The sequence below is a fragment of the Amia ocellicauda genome, chromosome 11 (assembly GCF_036373705.1).
Source record: "Amia ocellicauda isolate fAmiCal2 chromosome 11, fAmiCal2.hap1, whole genome shotgun sequence".
Taxonomy (NCBI): Eukaryota; Metazoa; Chordata; class Actinopteri; order Amiiformes; family Amiidae; genus Amia; species Amia ocellicauda.
This window is the reverse complement of record NC_089860.1, coordinates 17,298,713-17,315,656: the sequence shown is the minus strand read 5'-3', so window position 1 is coordinate 17,315,656 and position 16,944 is coordinate 17,298,713. Positions and strand designations below refer to the sequence as shown.

General features: G+C 40.6%; 3 protein-coding genes across 7 annotated transcripts in view; all 3 read left to right on the top strand.

Moving 5' to 3' along the window:
* The window catches only part of LOC136763037 (protocadherin gamma-C5), a 211,261-nt gene that overhangs the window by 29,188 nt on the left and 165,129 nt on the right, over positions 1 to 16,944 (top strand). The window contains exon 1 of one of the 5 annotated variants that reach the window (XM_066716734.1): positions 8,781 to 11,364. The exons of 3 other annotated variants lie outside the window; for them this stretch is intronic. In XM_066716734.1, the coding sequence (XP_066572831.1) occupies positions 8,947 to 11,364 (2,418 nt within the window). In that variant the 5' untranslated portion in view covers positions 8,781 to 8,946. Of the gene's footprint in view, positions 1 to 8,780; positions 11,365 to 14,334; positions 16,853 to 16,944 lie in introns of those variants that run through there. One more of the 5 variants, XM_066716731.1, reaches the window with a different exon arrangement.
* LOC136763035 (protocadherin gamma-A11-like) lies at positions 877 to 3,541 on the top strand. Its single transcript, XM_066716712.1, has one exon. The coding sequence runs from the start codon at positions 1,068 to 1,070 to the stop codon at positions 3,528 to 3,530; it is 2,463 nt and encodes an 820-aa protein (XP_066572809.1). The 5' UTR covers positions 877 to 1,067; the 3' UTR covers positions 3,531 to 3,541.
* LOC136763034 (protocadherin gamma-A11-like) lies at positions 4,843 to 7,477 on the top strand. The gene has a single exon (XM_066716711.1). It carries the CDS (start codon positions 5,004 to 5,006, stop codon positions 7,464 to 7,466), a length of 2,463 nt encoding a protein of 820 aa, XP_066572808.1. The 5' UTR covers positions 4,843 to 5,003; the 3' UTR covers positions 7,467 to 7,477.

Below are 16,944 nucleotides of genomic sequence, written 5' to 3'. Positions count from 1 at the left end.
TTTGTGCATGTATGTGGAGAATTCATCTAAATCGTAATATTTTATTAATTCATATTTAGTTTTTCCCAGTACTGTACACACACACGCACACACACACACACACACACACACACACATATACTTTACTAGTGTACACATATATATATATATATATATATATATATGTACACTAGTAAAATGTAATATGTAATGTAGACGTATGTTGGTAAATACATTATTTTCTAAGCTCTGAGATGTATAGTAAAATGTGCTGCGATACGCTTTCATTACGCAAGGAGATATTTGTGTTTGATTACATGAAGATTACACGAAGTCTTTATTTTTATATGTATTACACACTTAATCATCAATTTATTGATGTATACATTTATACATTCATACACATTATTTTCTTTAGAATTAATTCACCAGCTTTACAAAACATAAATAAATACATACAATTACACTTTTAATTCATTTCCAGAAGTCACTTTGTATTTCTTAAACAATATATGGTAGAAAGTATTCAAAATATTTTAATCGCCACCTGTATCTACGTTAAATATATTGATCGCATGTTTTAACATTCTCTTCTTTTATTCTAAATCCAATTGCTAAGGTTAACTCAGTCGTGCATTATTCTTTCCACTGAAAATAACACCAGTTACAGTGTTGTTATAACTTTCAGAATTTCTCTGGAATATCTGTGTGTGCATGGACGTGTTTTTGTATTTTCCTGGTTTTCAGCCCAATCTACAATTGATTAACTACTGATGTAATAATAATAATAATAATAATAATAATAATAATAATAATAATAATAATAATACAGCTGCTGTAGTTTCCCCCAAGAAACTCACAGTGTCGCTATTCACCAACTAGGGAGCAAGATCTGCAGCCCGTCCACTAAGAATAATATCTGAAGGCTGACGACTAGCTGCTCCACATCAGACAACCTCCACAGCAGTGCGATTTTACTGTCGAGGTAGTAAGAATTGGACACTGTTCTCATCAGACAACGGCAGTGGATTCATATGGCAATTTAACCTCGGATTAAAGTGGAAAGGTGTATTGCGTGTGGCTACAACATGGCGATTGGACACAAAGGCTTCTCGGGAATAATGAAGGTATATCGTCTTGCTTTCTTGCTCTGCATCGTACATTTCAGTTTGGGGGATATCAGCTATTCTATACCAGAGGAAATGAAACACGGATCCGTGATTGGAAGCTTAACACATGAATTAGGACTTGATAGTAAAACACTCGCTGTTCGCAGAGCTCGTATTGATGATCAAGGAAACAGACGCTATTGTGACATTAATGTGAATACCGGTGATTTAGTTTTATCCGACAGAATAGACAGAGAGGAGCTCTGTGGTCAAATGGCTTCATGTGTTTTAAAATATGAGCTGGTTCTTGAGAATCCATTGCAGTTACATCGTGTTTCTGTGCAAATCCAAGATATCAATGACAATTCACCGCGATTTCCAAAGGATCTTATAAAGCTGGAAATTAGAGAATCGGCAGTGGTAGGAGCCCGCTTCCCAGTGAACGAGGCCCACGACGCTGATGTGGGACAGAACTCGGTTCAAAGCTATTGGCTTGAAAGAAATGAGAATTTCGCTTTGGCTGTCCATTCACATCCAGACGGAGGTAAATACAGTGAACTGGTCCTGGAGAAAGAACTGGATCGAGAAAGGCAGAGTGAGGTCACTTTATTACTAACTGCTACAGATGGGGGCACTCCCCAGAGATCAGGCACTGCGGTCATACAGATCACTGTGCTGGATGCTAATGACAACATTCCCGTTTTTAGCCAGGCCGTCTACAAAGTTAGCCTTCCTGAAAACTCCCCTCTGGACACTGTAGTGCTCAGAGTTAGCGCCACTGATGAAGACGATGGAGCAAATGGTGACGTTACCTATGAATTTAGCCGCATTTCTAATAAAGCTGCAAACTTGTTTGCTATTGATCATAAAACCGGAGAGATTAAAGTAACTGGACCGGTCGATTTCGAGGAGGCGTCTTTTTATGATATCCGAATCGAGGCAAAAGATGGGTCTGGATTAGCGTCGCAGACCAAAGTCATAATAGAAGTTATGGATATAAATGACAACACTCCTGTGATATTGCTCAAGTCGTTTAGTAATCCAATCCCTGAAAACGCTGTACCTGGCACAGAGGTTGGTATCATAAACATACAAGACCGCGATTCCGAAGTCAACAGCCAGGTCCATTGCTCCATTGTGGGCAAAGTGCCATTCAAGTTAGTACAGTCCATTAAAAACTATTACTCCTTAGTAACGGAACGAGAACTGGACCGTGAGACAGTCTGGGAATACAACATTACCATCACTGCGACAGACGAGGGCTCCCCTCCGCTTTCCTCTTCCAAAACAATACACTTGTCTATTGCTGACATTAACGATAACTCACCAGTGTTTGATCAGCAGGCGTACAGTGCCTATGTGACTGAGAATAACACCCCTGGCTCGTCCATTTGTTCTGTTTTGGCAAGAGATCCGGACTGGAAACAGAACGGCAGTGTTTCCTATTTCTTATTGTCCAGTGATGTCAATGGGGTGCCGGTATCGTCGATTGTATCCATTAACCGAGACAGTGGGGTGATACACGCAGTCAGATCATTCGACTATGAGCAGTTCAGGGACTTTAAAATACAAGTTGTTGCCAAAGACAATGGATCTCCACAGCTCAGCAGCAACGTGACTGTGAGTGTCTTCATTACAGACCAGAATGACAATTCTCCCCAGATATTATACCCTGCTCAGTCAGGGAACTCCTTCATGACCGAGATGGTCCCCAAAGCTGCCCAGGCGGGGTCTCTGGTGTCCAAAGTAATTGCTGTCGATGCTGACTCTGGACAAAACGCGTGGCTGTCTTATCAGATTGTGAAATCCACTGACCCCGGACTTTTCACTATCGGTGTCCACAGTGGAGAAATCAGGACACAGCGGGACGTTTCTCAGTCCGATACAATGAAGCAGAACGTAATCATTTCTGTAATGGACAATGGCAAACCGTCCTTTTCAACAACCTGTTCTGTTGTCTTAATCATTTCTGATAATTTAGCTGAGGTCTCGGAATTGAAGGACATGTCTGCTTTTCAGGAAAATAATTCAAATGTGACGGTGTATTTGATCATTTCATTGGCTGCAGTTTCCTTCTTCTTCCTCACTTTCGTTGCTGCAATCCTGGCCGTCAGGTTTTGTCGAGAAAGGAAGCCTAGGCTGCTGTTCGATGGCGCAGTTGCGATGCCTGGTGCGTATTTCCCGCCCAATTACGCAGAGGTCGAGGGTTCTGGAACTCTCCGCCATTCCTACAACTTCGACGCGTTCTTAACCACGGGTTCCAGAACCAGTGACTTCAAGTTCGCCAGGTCCTACAATGACAATACGCTTCCTGCCGACCGTGTAACTCAAGGCAAAGGAAACGAAGGCATTGAGCAGAAACAATTCAGCGACAATGCAGCAGACACACCTCTGCAGGTAAATACTGGATCATTACATTTCTATGTTTGGCTGTTTTCGTAGACAATATCTCACTGCCGTTACAAACTCAGCTCCTGGTCTGCATAGTATTGTTGATGTATTTGGATGTATGTTTATTATGTAATTTTTCTTGATGGTTCGTATATTATTCTTTTGCTACAAAAGGAATGTACTTTGTTTTCTTTACATGGCTGCATATTTGATTTTGGTTGGAATATTGAAATATTCATTTTAGTCCGGGCAGTTTCATTGTGCAATGCCAGTGTTTAATTAAGTCCATTGAGAGGCACTCAAAATGCACTGTTTACTTTAGTGTGAGGAACTCATGTTAGATAACTCATGGTGTCTTCCAAAACACATCACAGATGATAATATTGATATTACAGCACTTGTGTCTCGTTTTATTTTTTTAATGTATGCTTACAGTTCATTCTTGATTTGTGCATGTATGTGGAGAATTCATCTAAATCGTAATATTTTATTAATTCATATTTAGTTTTTCCCAGTACTGTACACACACACGCACACACACGCACACACACACACACACACACACACACATATACTTTACTAGTGTACACATATATATATATATATATATATATATATGTACACTAGTAAAATGTAATATGTAATGTAGACGTATGTTGGTAAATACATTATTTTCTAAGCTCTGAGATGTATAGTAAAATGTGCTGCGATACGCTTTCATTACGCAAGGAGATATTTGTGTTTGATTACATGAAGATTACACGAAGTCTTTATTTTTATATGTATTACACACTTAATCATCAATTTATTGATGTATACATTTATACATTCATACACATTATTTTCTTTAGAATTAATTCACCAGCTTTACAAAACATAAATAAATACATACAATTACACTTTTAATTCATTTCCAGAAGTCACTTTGTATTTCTTAAACAATATATGGTAGAAAGTATTCAAAATATTTTAATCGCCACCTGTATCTACGTTAAATATATTGATCGCATGTTTTAACATTCTCTTCTTTTATTCTAAATCCAATTGCTAAGGTTAACTCAGTCGTGCATTATTCTTTCCACTGAAAATAACACCAGTTACAGTGTTGTTATAACTTTCAGAATTTCTCTGGAATATCTGTGTGTGCATGGACGTGTTTTTGTATTTTCCTGGTTTGCAGCCCAATCTACAATTGATTAACTACTGATGTAATAATAATAATAATAATAATAATAATAATAATAATAATAATAATAATAATAATACAGCTGCTGTAGTTTCCCCCAAGAAACTCACAGTGTCGCTATTCACCAACTAGGGAGCAAGATCTGAAGCCCGTCCACTAAGAATAATATCTGAAGGCTGACGACTAGCTGCTCCACATCAGACAACCTCCACAGCAGTGCGATTTTACTGTCGAGGTAGTAAGAATTGGACACTGTTCTCATCAGACAACGGCAGTGGATTCATATGGCAATTTAACCTCGGATTAAAGTGGAAAGGTGTATTACGTGTGGCTACAACATGGCGATTGGACACAAAGGCTTCTCGGGAATAATGAAGGTATATCGTCTTGCTTTCTTGCTCTGCATCGTACATTTCAGTTTGGGGGATATCAGCTATTCTATACCAGAGGAAATGAAACACGGATCCGTGATTGGAAGCTTAACACATGAATTAGGACTTGATAGTAAAACACTCGCTGTTCGCAGAGCTCGTATTGATGATCAAGGAAACAGACGCTATTGTGACATTAATGTGAATACCGGTGATTTAGTTTTATCCGACAGAATAGACAGAGAGGAGCTCTGTGGTCAAATGGCTTCATGTGTTTTAAAATATGAGCTGGTTCTTGAGAATCCATTGCAGTTACATCGTGTTTCTGTGCAAATCCAAGATATCAATGACAATTCACCGCGATTTCCAAAGGATCTTATAAAGCTGGAAATTAGAGAATCGGCAGTGGTAGGAGCCCGCTTCCCAGTGAACGAGGCCCACGACGCTGATGTGGGACAGAACTCGGTTCAAAGCTATTGGCTTGAAAGAAATGAGAATTTCGCTTTGGCTGTCCATTCACATCCAGACGGAGGTAAATACAGTGAACTGGTCCTGGAGAAAGAACTGGATCGAGAAAGGCAGAGTGAGGTCACTTTATTACTAACTGCTACAGATGGGGGCACTCCCCAGAGATCAGGCACTGCGGTCATACAGATCACTGTGCTGGATGCTAATGACAACATTCCCGTTTTTAGCCAGGCCGTCTACAAAGTTAGCCTTCCTGAAAACTCCCCTCTGGACACTGTAGTGCTCAGAGTTAGCGCCACTGATGAAGACGATGGAGCAAATGGTGACGTTACCTATGAATTTAGCCGCATTTCTAATAAAGCTGCAAACTTGTTTGCTATTGATCATAAAACCGGAGAGATTAAAGTAACTGGACCGGTCGATTTCGAGGAGGCGTCTTTTTATGATATCCGAATCGAGGCAAAAGATGGGTCTGGATTAGCGTCGCAGACCAAAGTCATAATAGAAGTTATGGATATAAATGACAACACTCCTGTGATATTGCTCAAGTCGTTTAGTAATCCAATCCCTGAAAACGCTGTACCTGGCACAGAGGTTGGTATCATAAACATACAAGACCGCGATTCCGAAGTCAACAGCCAGGTCCATTGCTCCATTGTGGGCAAAGTGCCATTCAAGTTAGTACAGTCCATTAAAAACTATTACTCCTTAGTAACGGAACGAGAACTGGACCGTGAGACAGTCTGGGAATACAACATTACCATCACTGCGACAGACGAGGGCTCCCCTCCGCTTTCCTCTTCCAAAACAATACACTTGTCTATTGCTGACATTAACGATAACTCACCAGTGTTTGATCAGCAGGCGTACAGTGCCTATGTGACTGAGAATAACACCCCTGGCTCGTCCATTTGTTCTGTTTTGGCAAGAGATCCGGACTGGAAACAGAACGGCAGTGTTTCCTATTTCTTATTGTCCAGTGATGTCAATGGGGTGCCGGTATCGTCGATTGTATCCATTAACCGAGACAGTGGGGTGATACACGCAGTCAGATCATTCGACTATGAGCAGTTCAGGGACTTTAAAATACAAGTTGTTGCCAAAGACAATGGATCTCCACAGCTCAGCAGCAACGTGACTGTGAGTGTCTTCATTACAGACCAGAATGACAATTCTCCCCAGATATTATACCCTGCTCAGTCAGGGAACTCCTTCATGACCGAGATGGTCCCCAAAGCTGCCCAGGCGGGGTCTCTGGTGTCCAAAGTAATTGCTGTCGATGCTGACTCTGGACAAAACGCGTGGCTGTCTTATCAGATTGTGAAATCCACTGACCCCGGACTTTTCACTATCGGTGTCCACAGTGGAGAAATCAGGACACAGCGGGACGTTTCTCAGTCCGATACAATGAAGCAGAACGTAATCATTTCTGTAATGGACAATGGCAAACCGTCCTTTTCAACAACCTGTTCTGTTGTCTTAATCATTTCTGATAATTTAGCTGAGGTCTCGGAATTGAAGGACATGTCTGCTTTTCAGGAAAATAATTCAAATGTGACGGTGTATTTGATCATTTCATTGGCTGCAGTTTCCTTCTTCTTCCTCACTTTCGTTGCTGCAATCCTGGCCGTCAGGTTTTGTCGAGAAAGGAAGCCTAGGCTGCTGTTCGATGGCGCAGTTGCGATGCCTGGTGCGTATTTCCCGCCCAATTACGCAGAGGTCGAGGGTTCTGGAACTCTCCGCCATTCCTACAACTTCGACGCGTTCTTAACCACGGGTTCCAGAACCAGTGACTTCAAGTTCGCCAGGTCCTACAATGACAATACGCTTCCTGCCGACCGTGTAACTCAAGGCAAAGGAAACGAAGGCATTGAGCAGAAACAATTCAGCGACAATGCAGCAGACACACCTCTGCAGGTAAATACTGGATCATTACATTTCTATGTTTGGCTGTTTTCGTAGACAATATCTCACTGCCGTTACAAACTCAGCTCCTGGTCTGCATAGTATTGTTGATGTATTTGGATGTATGTTTATTATGTAATTTTTCTTGATGGTTCGTATATTATTCTTTTGCTACAAAAGGAATGTACTTTGTTTTCTTTACATGGCTGCATATTTGATTTTGGTTGGAATATTGAAATATTCATTTTAGTCCGGGCAGTTTCATTGTGCAATGCCAGTGTTTAATTAAGTCCATTGAGAGGCACTCAAAATGCACTGTTTACTTTAGTGTGAGGAACTCATGTTAGATAACTCATGGTGTCTTCCAAAACACATCACAGATGATAATATTGATATTACAGCACTTGTGTCTCGTTTTATTTTTTTAATGTATGCTTACAGTTCATTCTTGATTTGTGCATGTATGTGGAGAATTCATCTAAATCGTAATATTTTATTAATTCATATTTAGTTTTTCCCAGTACTGTACACACACACGCACACACACGCACACACACACACACACACACACACACATATACTTTACTAGTGTACACATATATATATATATATATATATATATATATATGTACACTAGTAAAATGTAATATGTAATGTAGACGTATGTTGGTAAATACATTATTTTCTAAGCTCTGAGATGTATAGTAAAATGTGCTGCGATACGCTTTCATTACGCAAGGAGATATTTGTGTTTGATTACATGAAGATTACACGAAGTCTTTATTTTTATATGTATTACACACTTAATCATCAATTTATTGATGTATACATTTATACATTCATACACATTATTTTCTTTAGAATTAATTCACCAGCTTTACAAAACATAAATAAATACATACAATTACACTTTTAATTCATTTCCAGAAGTCACTTTGTATTTCTTAAACAATATATGGTAGAAAGTATTCAAAATATTTTAATCGCCACCTGTATCTACGTTAAATATATTGATCGCATGTTTTAACATTCTCTTCTTTTATTCTAAATCCAATTGCTAAGGTTAACTCAGTCGTGCATTATTCTTTCCACTGAAAATAACACCAGTTACAGTGTTGTTATAACTTTCAGAATTTCTCTGGAATATCTGTGTGTGCATGGACGTGTTTTTGTATTTTCCTGGTTTGCAGCCCAATCTACAATTGATTAACTACTGATGTAATAATAATAATAATAATAATAATAATAATAATAATAATAATAATAATAATAATAATACAGCTGCTGTAGTTTCCCCCAAGAAACTCACAGTGTCGCTATTCACCAACTAGGGAGCAAGATCTGCAGCCCGTCCACTAAGAATAATATCTGAAGGCTGACGACTAGCTGCTCCACATCAGACAACCTCCACAGCAGTGCGATTTTACTGTCGAGGTAGTAAGAATTGGACACTGTTCTCATCAGACAACGGCAGTGGATTCATATGGCAATTTAACCTCGGATTAAAGTGGAAAGGTGTATTACGTGTGGCTACAACATGGCGATTGGACACAAAGGCTTCTCGGGAATAATGAAGGTATATCGTCTTGCTTTCTTGCTCTGCATCGTACATTTCAGTTTGGGGGATATCAGCTATTCTATACCAGAGGAAATGAAACACGGATCCGTGATTGGAAGCTTAACACATGAATTAGGACTTGATAGTAAAACACTCGCTGTTCGCAGAGCTCGTATTGATGATCAAGGAAACAGACGCTATTGTGACATTAATGTGAATACCGGTGATTTAGTTTTATCCGACAGAATAGACAGAGAGGAGCTCTGTGGTCAAATGGCTTCATGTGTTTTAAAATATGAGCTGGTTCTTGAGAATCCATTGCAGTTACATCGTGTTTCTGTGCAAATCCAGGATATCAATGACAATTCACCGCGATTTCCAAAGGATCTTATAAAGCTGGAAATTACAGAATCGGCAGTGGTAGGAGCCCGCTTCCCAGTGAACGAGGCCCACGACGCTGATGTGGGACAGAACTCGGTTCAAAGCTATTGGCTTGAAAGAAATGAGAATTTCGCTTTGGCTGTCCATTCACATCCAGACGGAGGTAAATACAGTGAACTGGTCCTGGAGAAAGAACTGGATCGAGAAAGGCAGAGTGAGGTCACTTTATTACTAACTGCTACAGATGGGGGCACTCCCCAGAGATCAGGCACTGCGGTCATACAGATCACTGTGCTGGATGCTAATGACAACATTCCCGTTTTTAGCCAGGCCGTCTACAAAGTTAGCCTTCCTGAAAACTCCCCTCTGGACACTGTAGTGCTCAGAGTTAGCGCCACTGATGAAGACGATGGAGCAAATGGTGACGTTACCTATGAATTTAGCCGCATTTCTAATAAAGCTGCAAACTTGTTTGCTATTGATCATAAAACCGGAGAGATTAAAGTAACTGGACCGGTCGATTTCGAGGAGGCGTCTTTTTATGATATCCGAATCGAGGCAAAAGATGGGTCTGGATTAGCGTCGCAGACCAAAGTCATAATAGAAGTTATGGATATAAATGACAACACTCCTGTGATATTGCTCAAGTCGTTTAGTAATCCAATCCCTGAAAACGCTGTACCTGGCACAGAGGTTGGTATCATAAACATACAAGACCGCGATTCCGAAGTCAACAGCCAGGTCCATTGCTCCATTGTGGGCAAAGTGCCATTCAAGTTAGTACAGTCCATTAAAAACTATTACTCCTTAGTAACGGAACGAGAACTGGACCGTGAGACAGTCTGGGAATACAACATTACCATCACTGCGACAGACGAGGGCTCCCCTCCGCTTTCCTCTTCCAAAACAATACACTTGTCTATTGCTGACATTAACGATAACTCACCAGTGTTTGATCAGCAGGCGTACAGTGCCTATGTGACTGAGAATAACACCCCTGGCTCGTCCATTTGTTCTGTTTTGGCAAGAGATCCGGACTGGAAACAGAACGGCAGTGTTTCCTATTCCTTATTGTCCAGTGATGTCAATGGGGTGCCGGTATCGTCGATTGTATCCATTAACCGAGACAGTGGGGTGATACACGCAGTCAGATCATTCGACTATGAGCAGTTCAGGGACTTTAAAATACAAGTTGTTGCCAAAGACAATGGATCTCCACAGCTCAGCAGCAACGTGACTGTGAGTGTCTTCATTACAGACCAGAATGACAATTCTCCCCAGATATTATACCCTGCTCAGTCAGGGAACTCCTTCATGACCGAGATGGTCCCCAAAGCTGCCCAGGCGGGGTCTCTGGTGTCCAAAGTAATTGCTGTCGATGCTGACTCTGGACAAAACGCGTGGCTGTCTTATCAGATTGTGAAATCCACTGACCCGGGACTTTTCACTATCGGTGTCCACAGTGGAGAAATCAGGACACAGCGGGACGTTTCTCAGTCCGATACAATGAAGCAGAACGTAATCATTTCTGTAATGGACAATGGCAAACCGTCCTTTTCAACAACCTGTTCTGTTGTCTTAATCATTTCTGATAATTTAGCTGAGGTCTCGGAATTGAAAGACATGTCTGCTTTTCAGGAAAATAATTCAAATGTGACGGTGTATTTGATCATTTCATTGGCTGCAGTTTCCTTCTTCTTCCTCACTTTCGTTGCTGCAATCCTGGCCGTCAGGTTTTGTCGAGAAAGGAAGCCTAGGCTGCTGTTCGATGGCGCAGTTGCGATGCCTGGTGCGTATTTCCCGCCCAATTACGCAGAGGTCGAGGGTTCTGGAACTCTCCGCCATTCCTACAACTTCGACGCGTTCTTAACCACGGGTTCCAGAACCAGTGACTTCAAGTTCGCCAGGTCCTACAATGACAATACGCTTCCTGCCGACCGTGTAACTCAAGGCAAAGGAAACGAAGGCATTGAGCAGAAACAATTCAGCGACAATGCAGCAGACACACCTCTGCAGGTAAATACTGGATCATTACATTTCTATGTTTGGCTGTTTTCGTAGACAATATCTCACTGCCGTTACAAACTCTGTATAGTAATGCTGATGTTTAGTGATGTATGTTTAATTGTAGTTGATATTTATAGTTCATATGGAATCCTTTTGCTACACTACGTATATAATTAAATAAATAAATAAATAAATAAATAAATAAATAAATATATCTTACATGTCGGCATATTTTATTGTGATGGGAATACAGAGATATTAATTTTACTCCGTTGAGAGGCACTTAAATGCAATGTTACTTCAGTGTAAGAAACTCATATTAGGTAACTCGTGGTGTTTTCCAAAACACATAACAGACTGGGATTGGATGTCAATATTATAACACTTGTGTCTTTGTTTTATATAGATTTAATTATTGTTATATGTTTGTGTGGAGGGCTTATTTAAATCAATATATTGTAGTCATTCATTCTTTGTTATACACATATATATGTCTGTGTATGTATGTATGTATGTATGTATGTATGTTTATTATACAGTGAGGGAAAAAAGTATTTGATCCCCTGCTGATTTTGTACGTTTGCCCACTGACCAAGAAATGATCAGTCTATAATTTTAATGGTAGGTGTATTTTAACAGTGAGAGACAGAATAACAACAAAAAAATCCAGAAAAACGCATTTCAAAAAAGTTATAAATTGATTTGCATGTTAATGAGGGAAATAAGTATTTGACCCCTTCGACTTAGTCCTTGGTGGCAAAACCCTTGTTGGCAATCACAGAGGTCAGACGTTTCTTGTCGTTGGCCACCAGGTTTGCACACATCTCAGGAGGGATTTTGTCCCACTCCTCTTTGCAGATCCTTATCCAAGTCATTAAGGTTTCGAGGCTGACATTTGGCAACTCGAACCTTCAGGTCCCTCCACAGATTTTCTATGGGATTAAGGTCTGGAGACTGGCTAGGCCACTCCAGGACCTTAATGTGCTTCTTCTTGAGCCACTCCTTTGTTGCCTTGGCTGTGTGTTTTGGGTCATTGTCATGCTGGAATACCCATCCATGACCCATTTTCAATGCCCTGGCTGAGGGAAGGAGGTTCTCACCCAAGATTTGACGGTACATGGCCCCGTCCATCGTCCCTTTGATGCGGTGCAGTTGTCCTGTCCCCTTAGCAGAAAAACACCCCCAAAGCATAATGTTTCCACCTCCATGTTTGACGGTGGGGATGGTGTTCTTGGGGTCATTCCTCCTCCTCCAAACACGGCGAGTTGAGTTGATGCCAAAGAGCTCGATTTTGGTCTCATCTGACCACAACACTTTCACCCAGTTCTCCTCTGAATCATTCAGATGTTCATTGGCAAACTTCAGATGGGCCTGTACATGTGCTTTCTTGAGCAGGGGACCTTGCGGGCGCTGCAGGATTTCAGTCCTTCACGGCGTAGTGTGTTGCCAATTGTCTTCTTGGTGACTATGGTCCCAGCTGCCTTGAGATCATTAACAAGATCCTCCCGTGTAGTTCTGGGCTGATTCCTCACCGTTCTCATGATCATTGAAACTCCATGAGGTGAGATCTTTCATGGAGCCCCAGACCGAGGGAGACTGACAGTTATTTTGTGTTTCTTCCATTTGCGAATAATCGCACCGACTGTTGTCACCTTCTCACCAAGCTGCTTGGCGATGGTCTTGTAGCCCATTCCAGCCTTGTGTAGGTCTACAATCTTGTCCCTGACATCCTTGGACAGCTCTTTGGTCTTGGCCATGGTGGAGAGTTTGGAATCTGATTGATTGATTGATTCTGTGGACAGGTGTCTTTTATACAGGTAATGAGCTGAGATTAGGAGCAGTCCCTTTAAGAGAGTGCTCCTAATCTCAGCTCGTTACCTGTATAATAGACACCTGGGAGCCAGAAATCTTGCTGATTGATAGGGGATCAAATACTTATTTCCCTCATTAACATGCAAATCAATTTATAACTTTTTTGAAATGCGTTTTTCTGGATTTTTTTGTTGTTATTCTGTCTCTCACTGTTAAAATACACCTACCATTAAAATTATAGACTGATCATTTCTTTGTCAGTGGGCAAACGTACAAAATCAGCAGGGGATCAAATATTTTTTTCCCTCACTGTACATATAATATACATACATACATACACACACATATATATGGCCACCTGATGAAGACGCGATAGTGTCGAAACGCGTTGTTATTCAATAAAACTTTCGTAATTCAAGAGTCCTGTCTAAATACCTAATAAGTGAGAGCGCAGCTACAGAATCATATATATAAATAACACGCACTGTATATACCAATGAAATGTAGACGTATTTTGGAAAACATATGATTTCCTAACTTCTAAGCTCTCTTAGTTACTGTATTGCTAGAGGTCCTGAAATACACTATCTATCCGCAAACCGATATTTCTAGTCTGATTACGCGAAATCTAAATATGTATTTATAAATAGATGTATTAACTACTTATTCGTCCATTCATTTATTTATACATTTATAAACATTATTTTCTTTAGAATTCACCATTTTTATACTAAATAAATTAGTTAATATCTGACCTTTAATAACGTCTTTGTTTTTTAGATGTATATTCATGTATTTGGTTTATGTTAGTTTTATGATTATAATTATTATGATTATGATGATGATGATCATGATGATGATGATGATGATTATTATTATTATTGTTATTATTATTGTTATTATTATTATTATTAGTAGTAGTAGTACTAGTAGTAGTAGTAGTAGTAGTAGTAGTAGTAGTAGTAGTAGTAGTAGTATATTCTACTTTTAACAGCATTAAATTAAATTTTCATAGTTTTATTATTACATGGTGTAGTTTTCTATACTGACTCAAAGTGTCGCTATTCACCAACAAGGAAAGGACTGGTTTACCACTCCTCCCACCGCCATAGTTTCCAAAAGGAGACGACTCGCCACGGCACACAGGACGTCGAAGCATTCATACCGGCTTGTTTCTCTCTTTGTTTATTTTTGCAATACGTTGTTAATTGAAAAGGTGCAATATTAGTTTGAGAAAATCGTTGGGATTTTAATGGAGACCGAACTGCTTAAAATGGGAATTGCATGGAATGGATATCCGGGATCAAAGAAGGTATATTGTTTTATGTTATTCCTCTTAGCCTGGCGCTTCTCCTACGGAGATCTACGCTTTTCTATTCCAGAGGAAATGAAACAGGGATATGTAATTGGAAGTGTAACCGATAACCTGGGATTGGATGATATGAAACTGGCAGCTCGCAGAGCTCGCATCGATTTCCAAGGGAGCATACGCTATTGTGACATTAATTTAGACACTGGCGATTTGATTGTGTCTGAAAGGATAGACCGAGAGGAACTTTGCGGCCAGTTGTCTCTGTGCGCTTTAGAATTCGAGCTGTTTTTTGAAAACCCACTGCAGTTGCATCGTATTGTTGTCGAAATCCAAGACATAAATGATAACTCACCCACGTTTCCAAAGGATCGTATAAAAATAGAAATTGGAGAATCCGCGGTTATAGGAGCTCGCTTTCCGGTAGACGAGGCCCATGACTCTGATACAGGACAGAATTCTCTCCAAAGCTATAGGCTAGAAAAAAATGAACATTTTGATTTGGCTGTTCATACAAGCACCGGTGGAGGAAAATATGCAGAAATAGTATTAGAACACGAGCTGGATCGAGAAAAGCAAAAGGAAGTCTCTTTGGTTCTGGTTGCGACTGATGGGGGTTTTCCACAGAGATCTGGCACTGCTGTAATAGAGATCATCGTGCTGGATGCAAATGACAATCTTCCCATTTTTACGCAGGCCGTCTACACAGTCAGTCTGGTTGAGAATTCGCCTTTGGATACTGTAGTGGTAAGAGTTTCGGCTAACGATGCAGACGACGGAGCCAATGGGGAGGTGACTTATGAGTTTAGCCACATTTCTGGTAAAGCTAAAAACAAATTCGAAATTGATGAGAAAACTGGAGAAATTAAAGTCGAAGGCTCTATCGATTTCGAAGAATCTTCCTTTTATGAAATACGAGTTCAAGCTAAAGATGGAGCAGGCCTGGCTTCACAGTGCAAAGTGATAATTCAAATTACTGACATCAACGACAATTCCCCTGTCATTATTATGAAGTCTTTCACGACTCCGATCCCCGAGAATGCTTTACTTGGCACGGAGGTTGCTATTATAAATATACAAGACAGAGACTCGGATGAGAACGGCAAGGTACGTTGCTCCATTGAGCATAATGTCCCGTTCAAATTATCCCCGTCTATTAAAAACTATTACTCGTTGGTCACCGACGGTGAACTGGACCGTGAAACAATTTCTGAGTACAACATTACAATCACTGCCACCGACGAGGGTTTTCCACCCCTTTCCTCTTCCAAAACAATACAGTTGTCAGTTTCTGATATTAATGACAATCCACCGGTGTTTGATCAGCAGGCGTACAGTGCCTATGTGACTGAGAATAACACCCCTGGCTCGTCCATTTGTTCTGTTTTGGCAAGAGATCCGGACTGGAAACAGAACGGCAGTGTTTCCTATTCCTTATTGTCCAGTGATGTCAATGCGGTGCCGGTATCGTCGATTGTATCCATTAACCGAGACAGTGGGGTGATACACGCAGTCAGATCATTCGACTATGAGCAGTTCAGGGACTTTAAAATACAAGTTGTTGCCAAAGACAATGGATCTCCACAGCTCAGCAGCAACGTGACTGTGAGTGTCTTCATTACAGACCAGAATGACAATTCTCCCCAGATATTATACCCTGCTCAGTCAGGGAACTCCTTCATGACCGAGATGGTCCCCAAAGCTGCCCAGGCGGGGTCTCTGGTGTCCAAAGTAATTGCTGTCGATGCTGACTCTGGACAAAACGCGTGGCTGTCTTATCAGATTGTGAAATCCACTGACCCGGGACTTTTCACTATCGGTGTCCACAGTGGAGAAATCAGGACACAGCGGGACGTTTCTCAGTCCGATACAATGAAGCAAAACCTCGTTATTTTTGTGAAGGATAATGGACAACCCTCTCATTCATCATCATGCTCTGTACATTTAATCATTTCTGATAATTTGGCTGAAGTACCAGAACTGAAAGACATGTCCACCTATCAGGAGAACAATTCAAAATTAACAGTGTATTTGATCATTTCCTTGGCAGCAGTTACCTTATTTTTTCTCTGTTTTATTGCTGTAATCCTCGCACTGAGGTTTTGCCGGCGAGGAAAGCCTAGATTGTTGTTTGATGGCGCTGTTGCCATTCCTGGCGCATACTTCCCACCTAACTACGCAGAGGTTGATGGTACTGGAACTCTGCGCCATTCTTATTACTATGACGCATGCTTAACAACTGGCTCCAGCACCAGCGACTTCAAATTTGTAAAATCTTACAATGAGAACACTCTGCCTGTGGAGCACATCATTGCAATGCAAGGACATGAAAACAATGGGACAATACACGATAACAAGACGAAAGCCTCACCTCAGGTAAATGTAATATTTTTTTTTATTCTTTATATATGAATATTCCATGTGGTCAAGCCACCTACATTTTCTCTGGTTGCTTTCAAATGCCAAAG

What these genes read in the sequence shown, in the direction of transcription:
- LOC136763035 (XM_066716712.1), top strand. Translation starts at nt 1,068, where the DNA reads ATGGCGATTGGACACAAAGGCTTCTCGGGAATAATGAAGGTATATCGT.
- LOC136763034 (XM_066716711.1), top strand. Translation starts at nt 5,004, where the DNA reads ATGGCGATTGGACACAAAGGCTTCTCGGGAATAATGAAGGTATATCGT.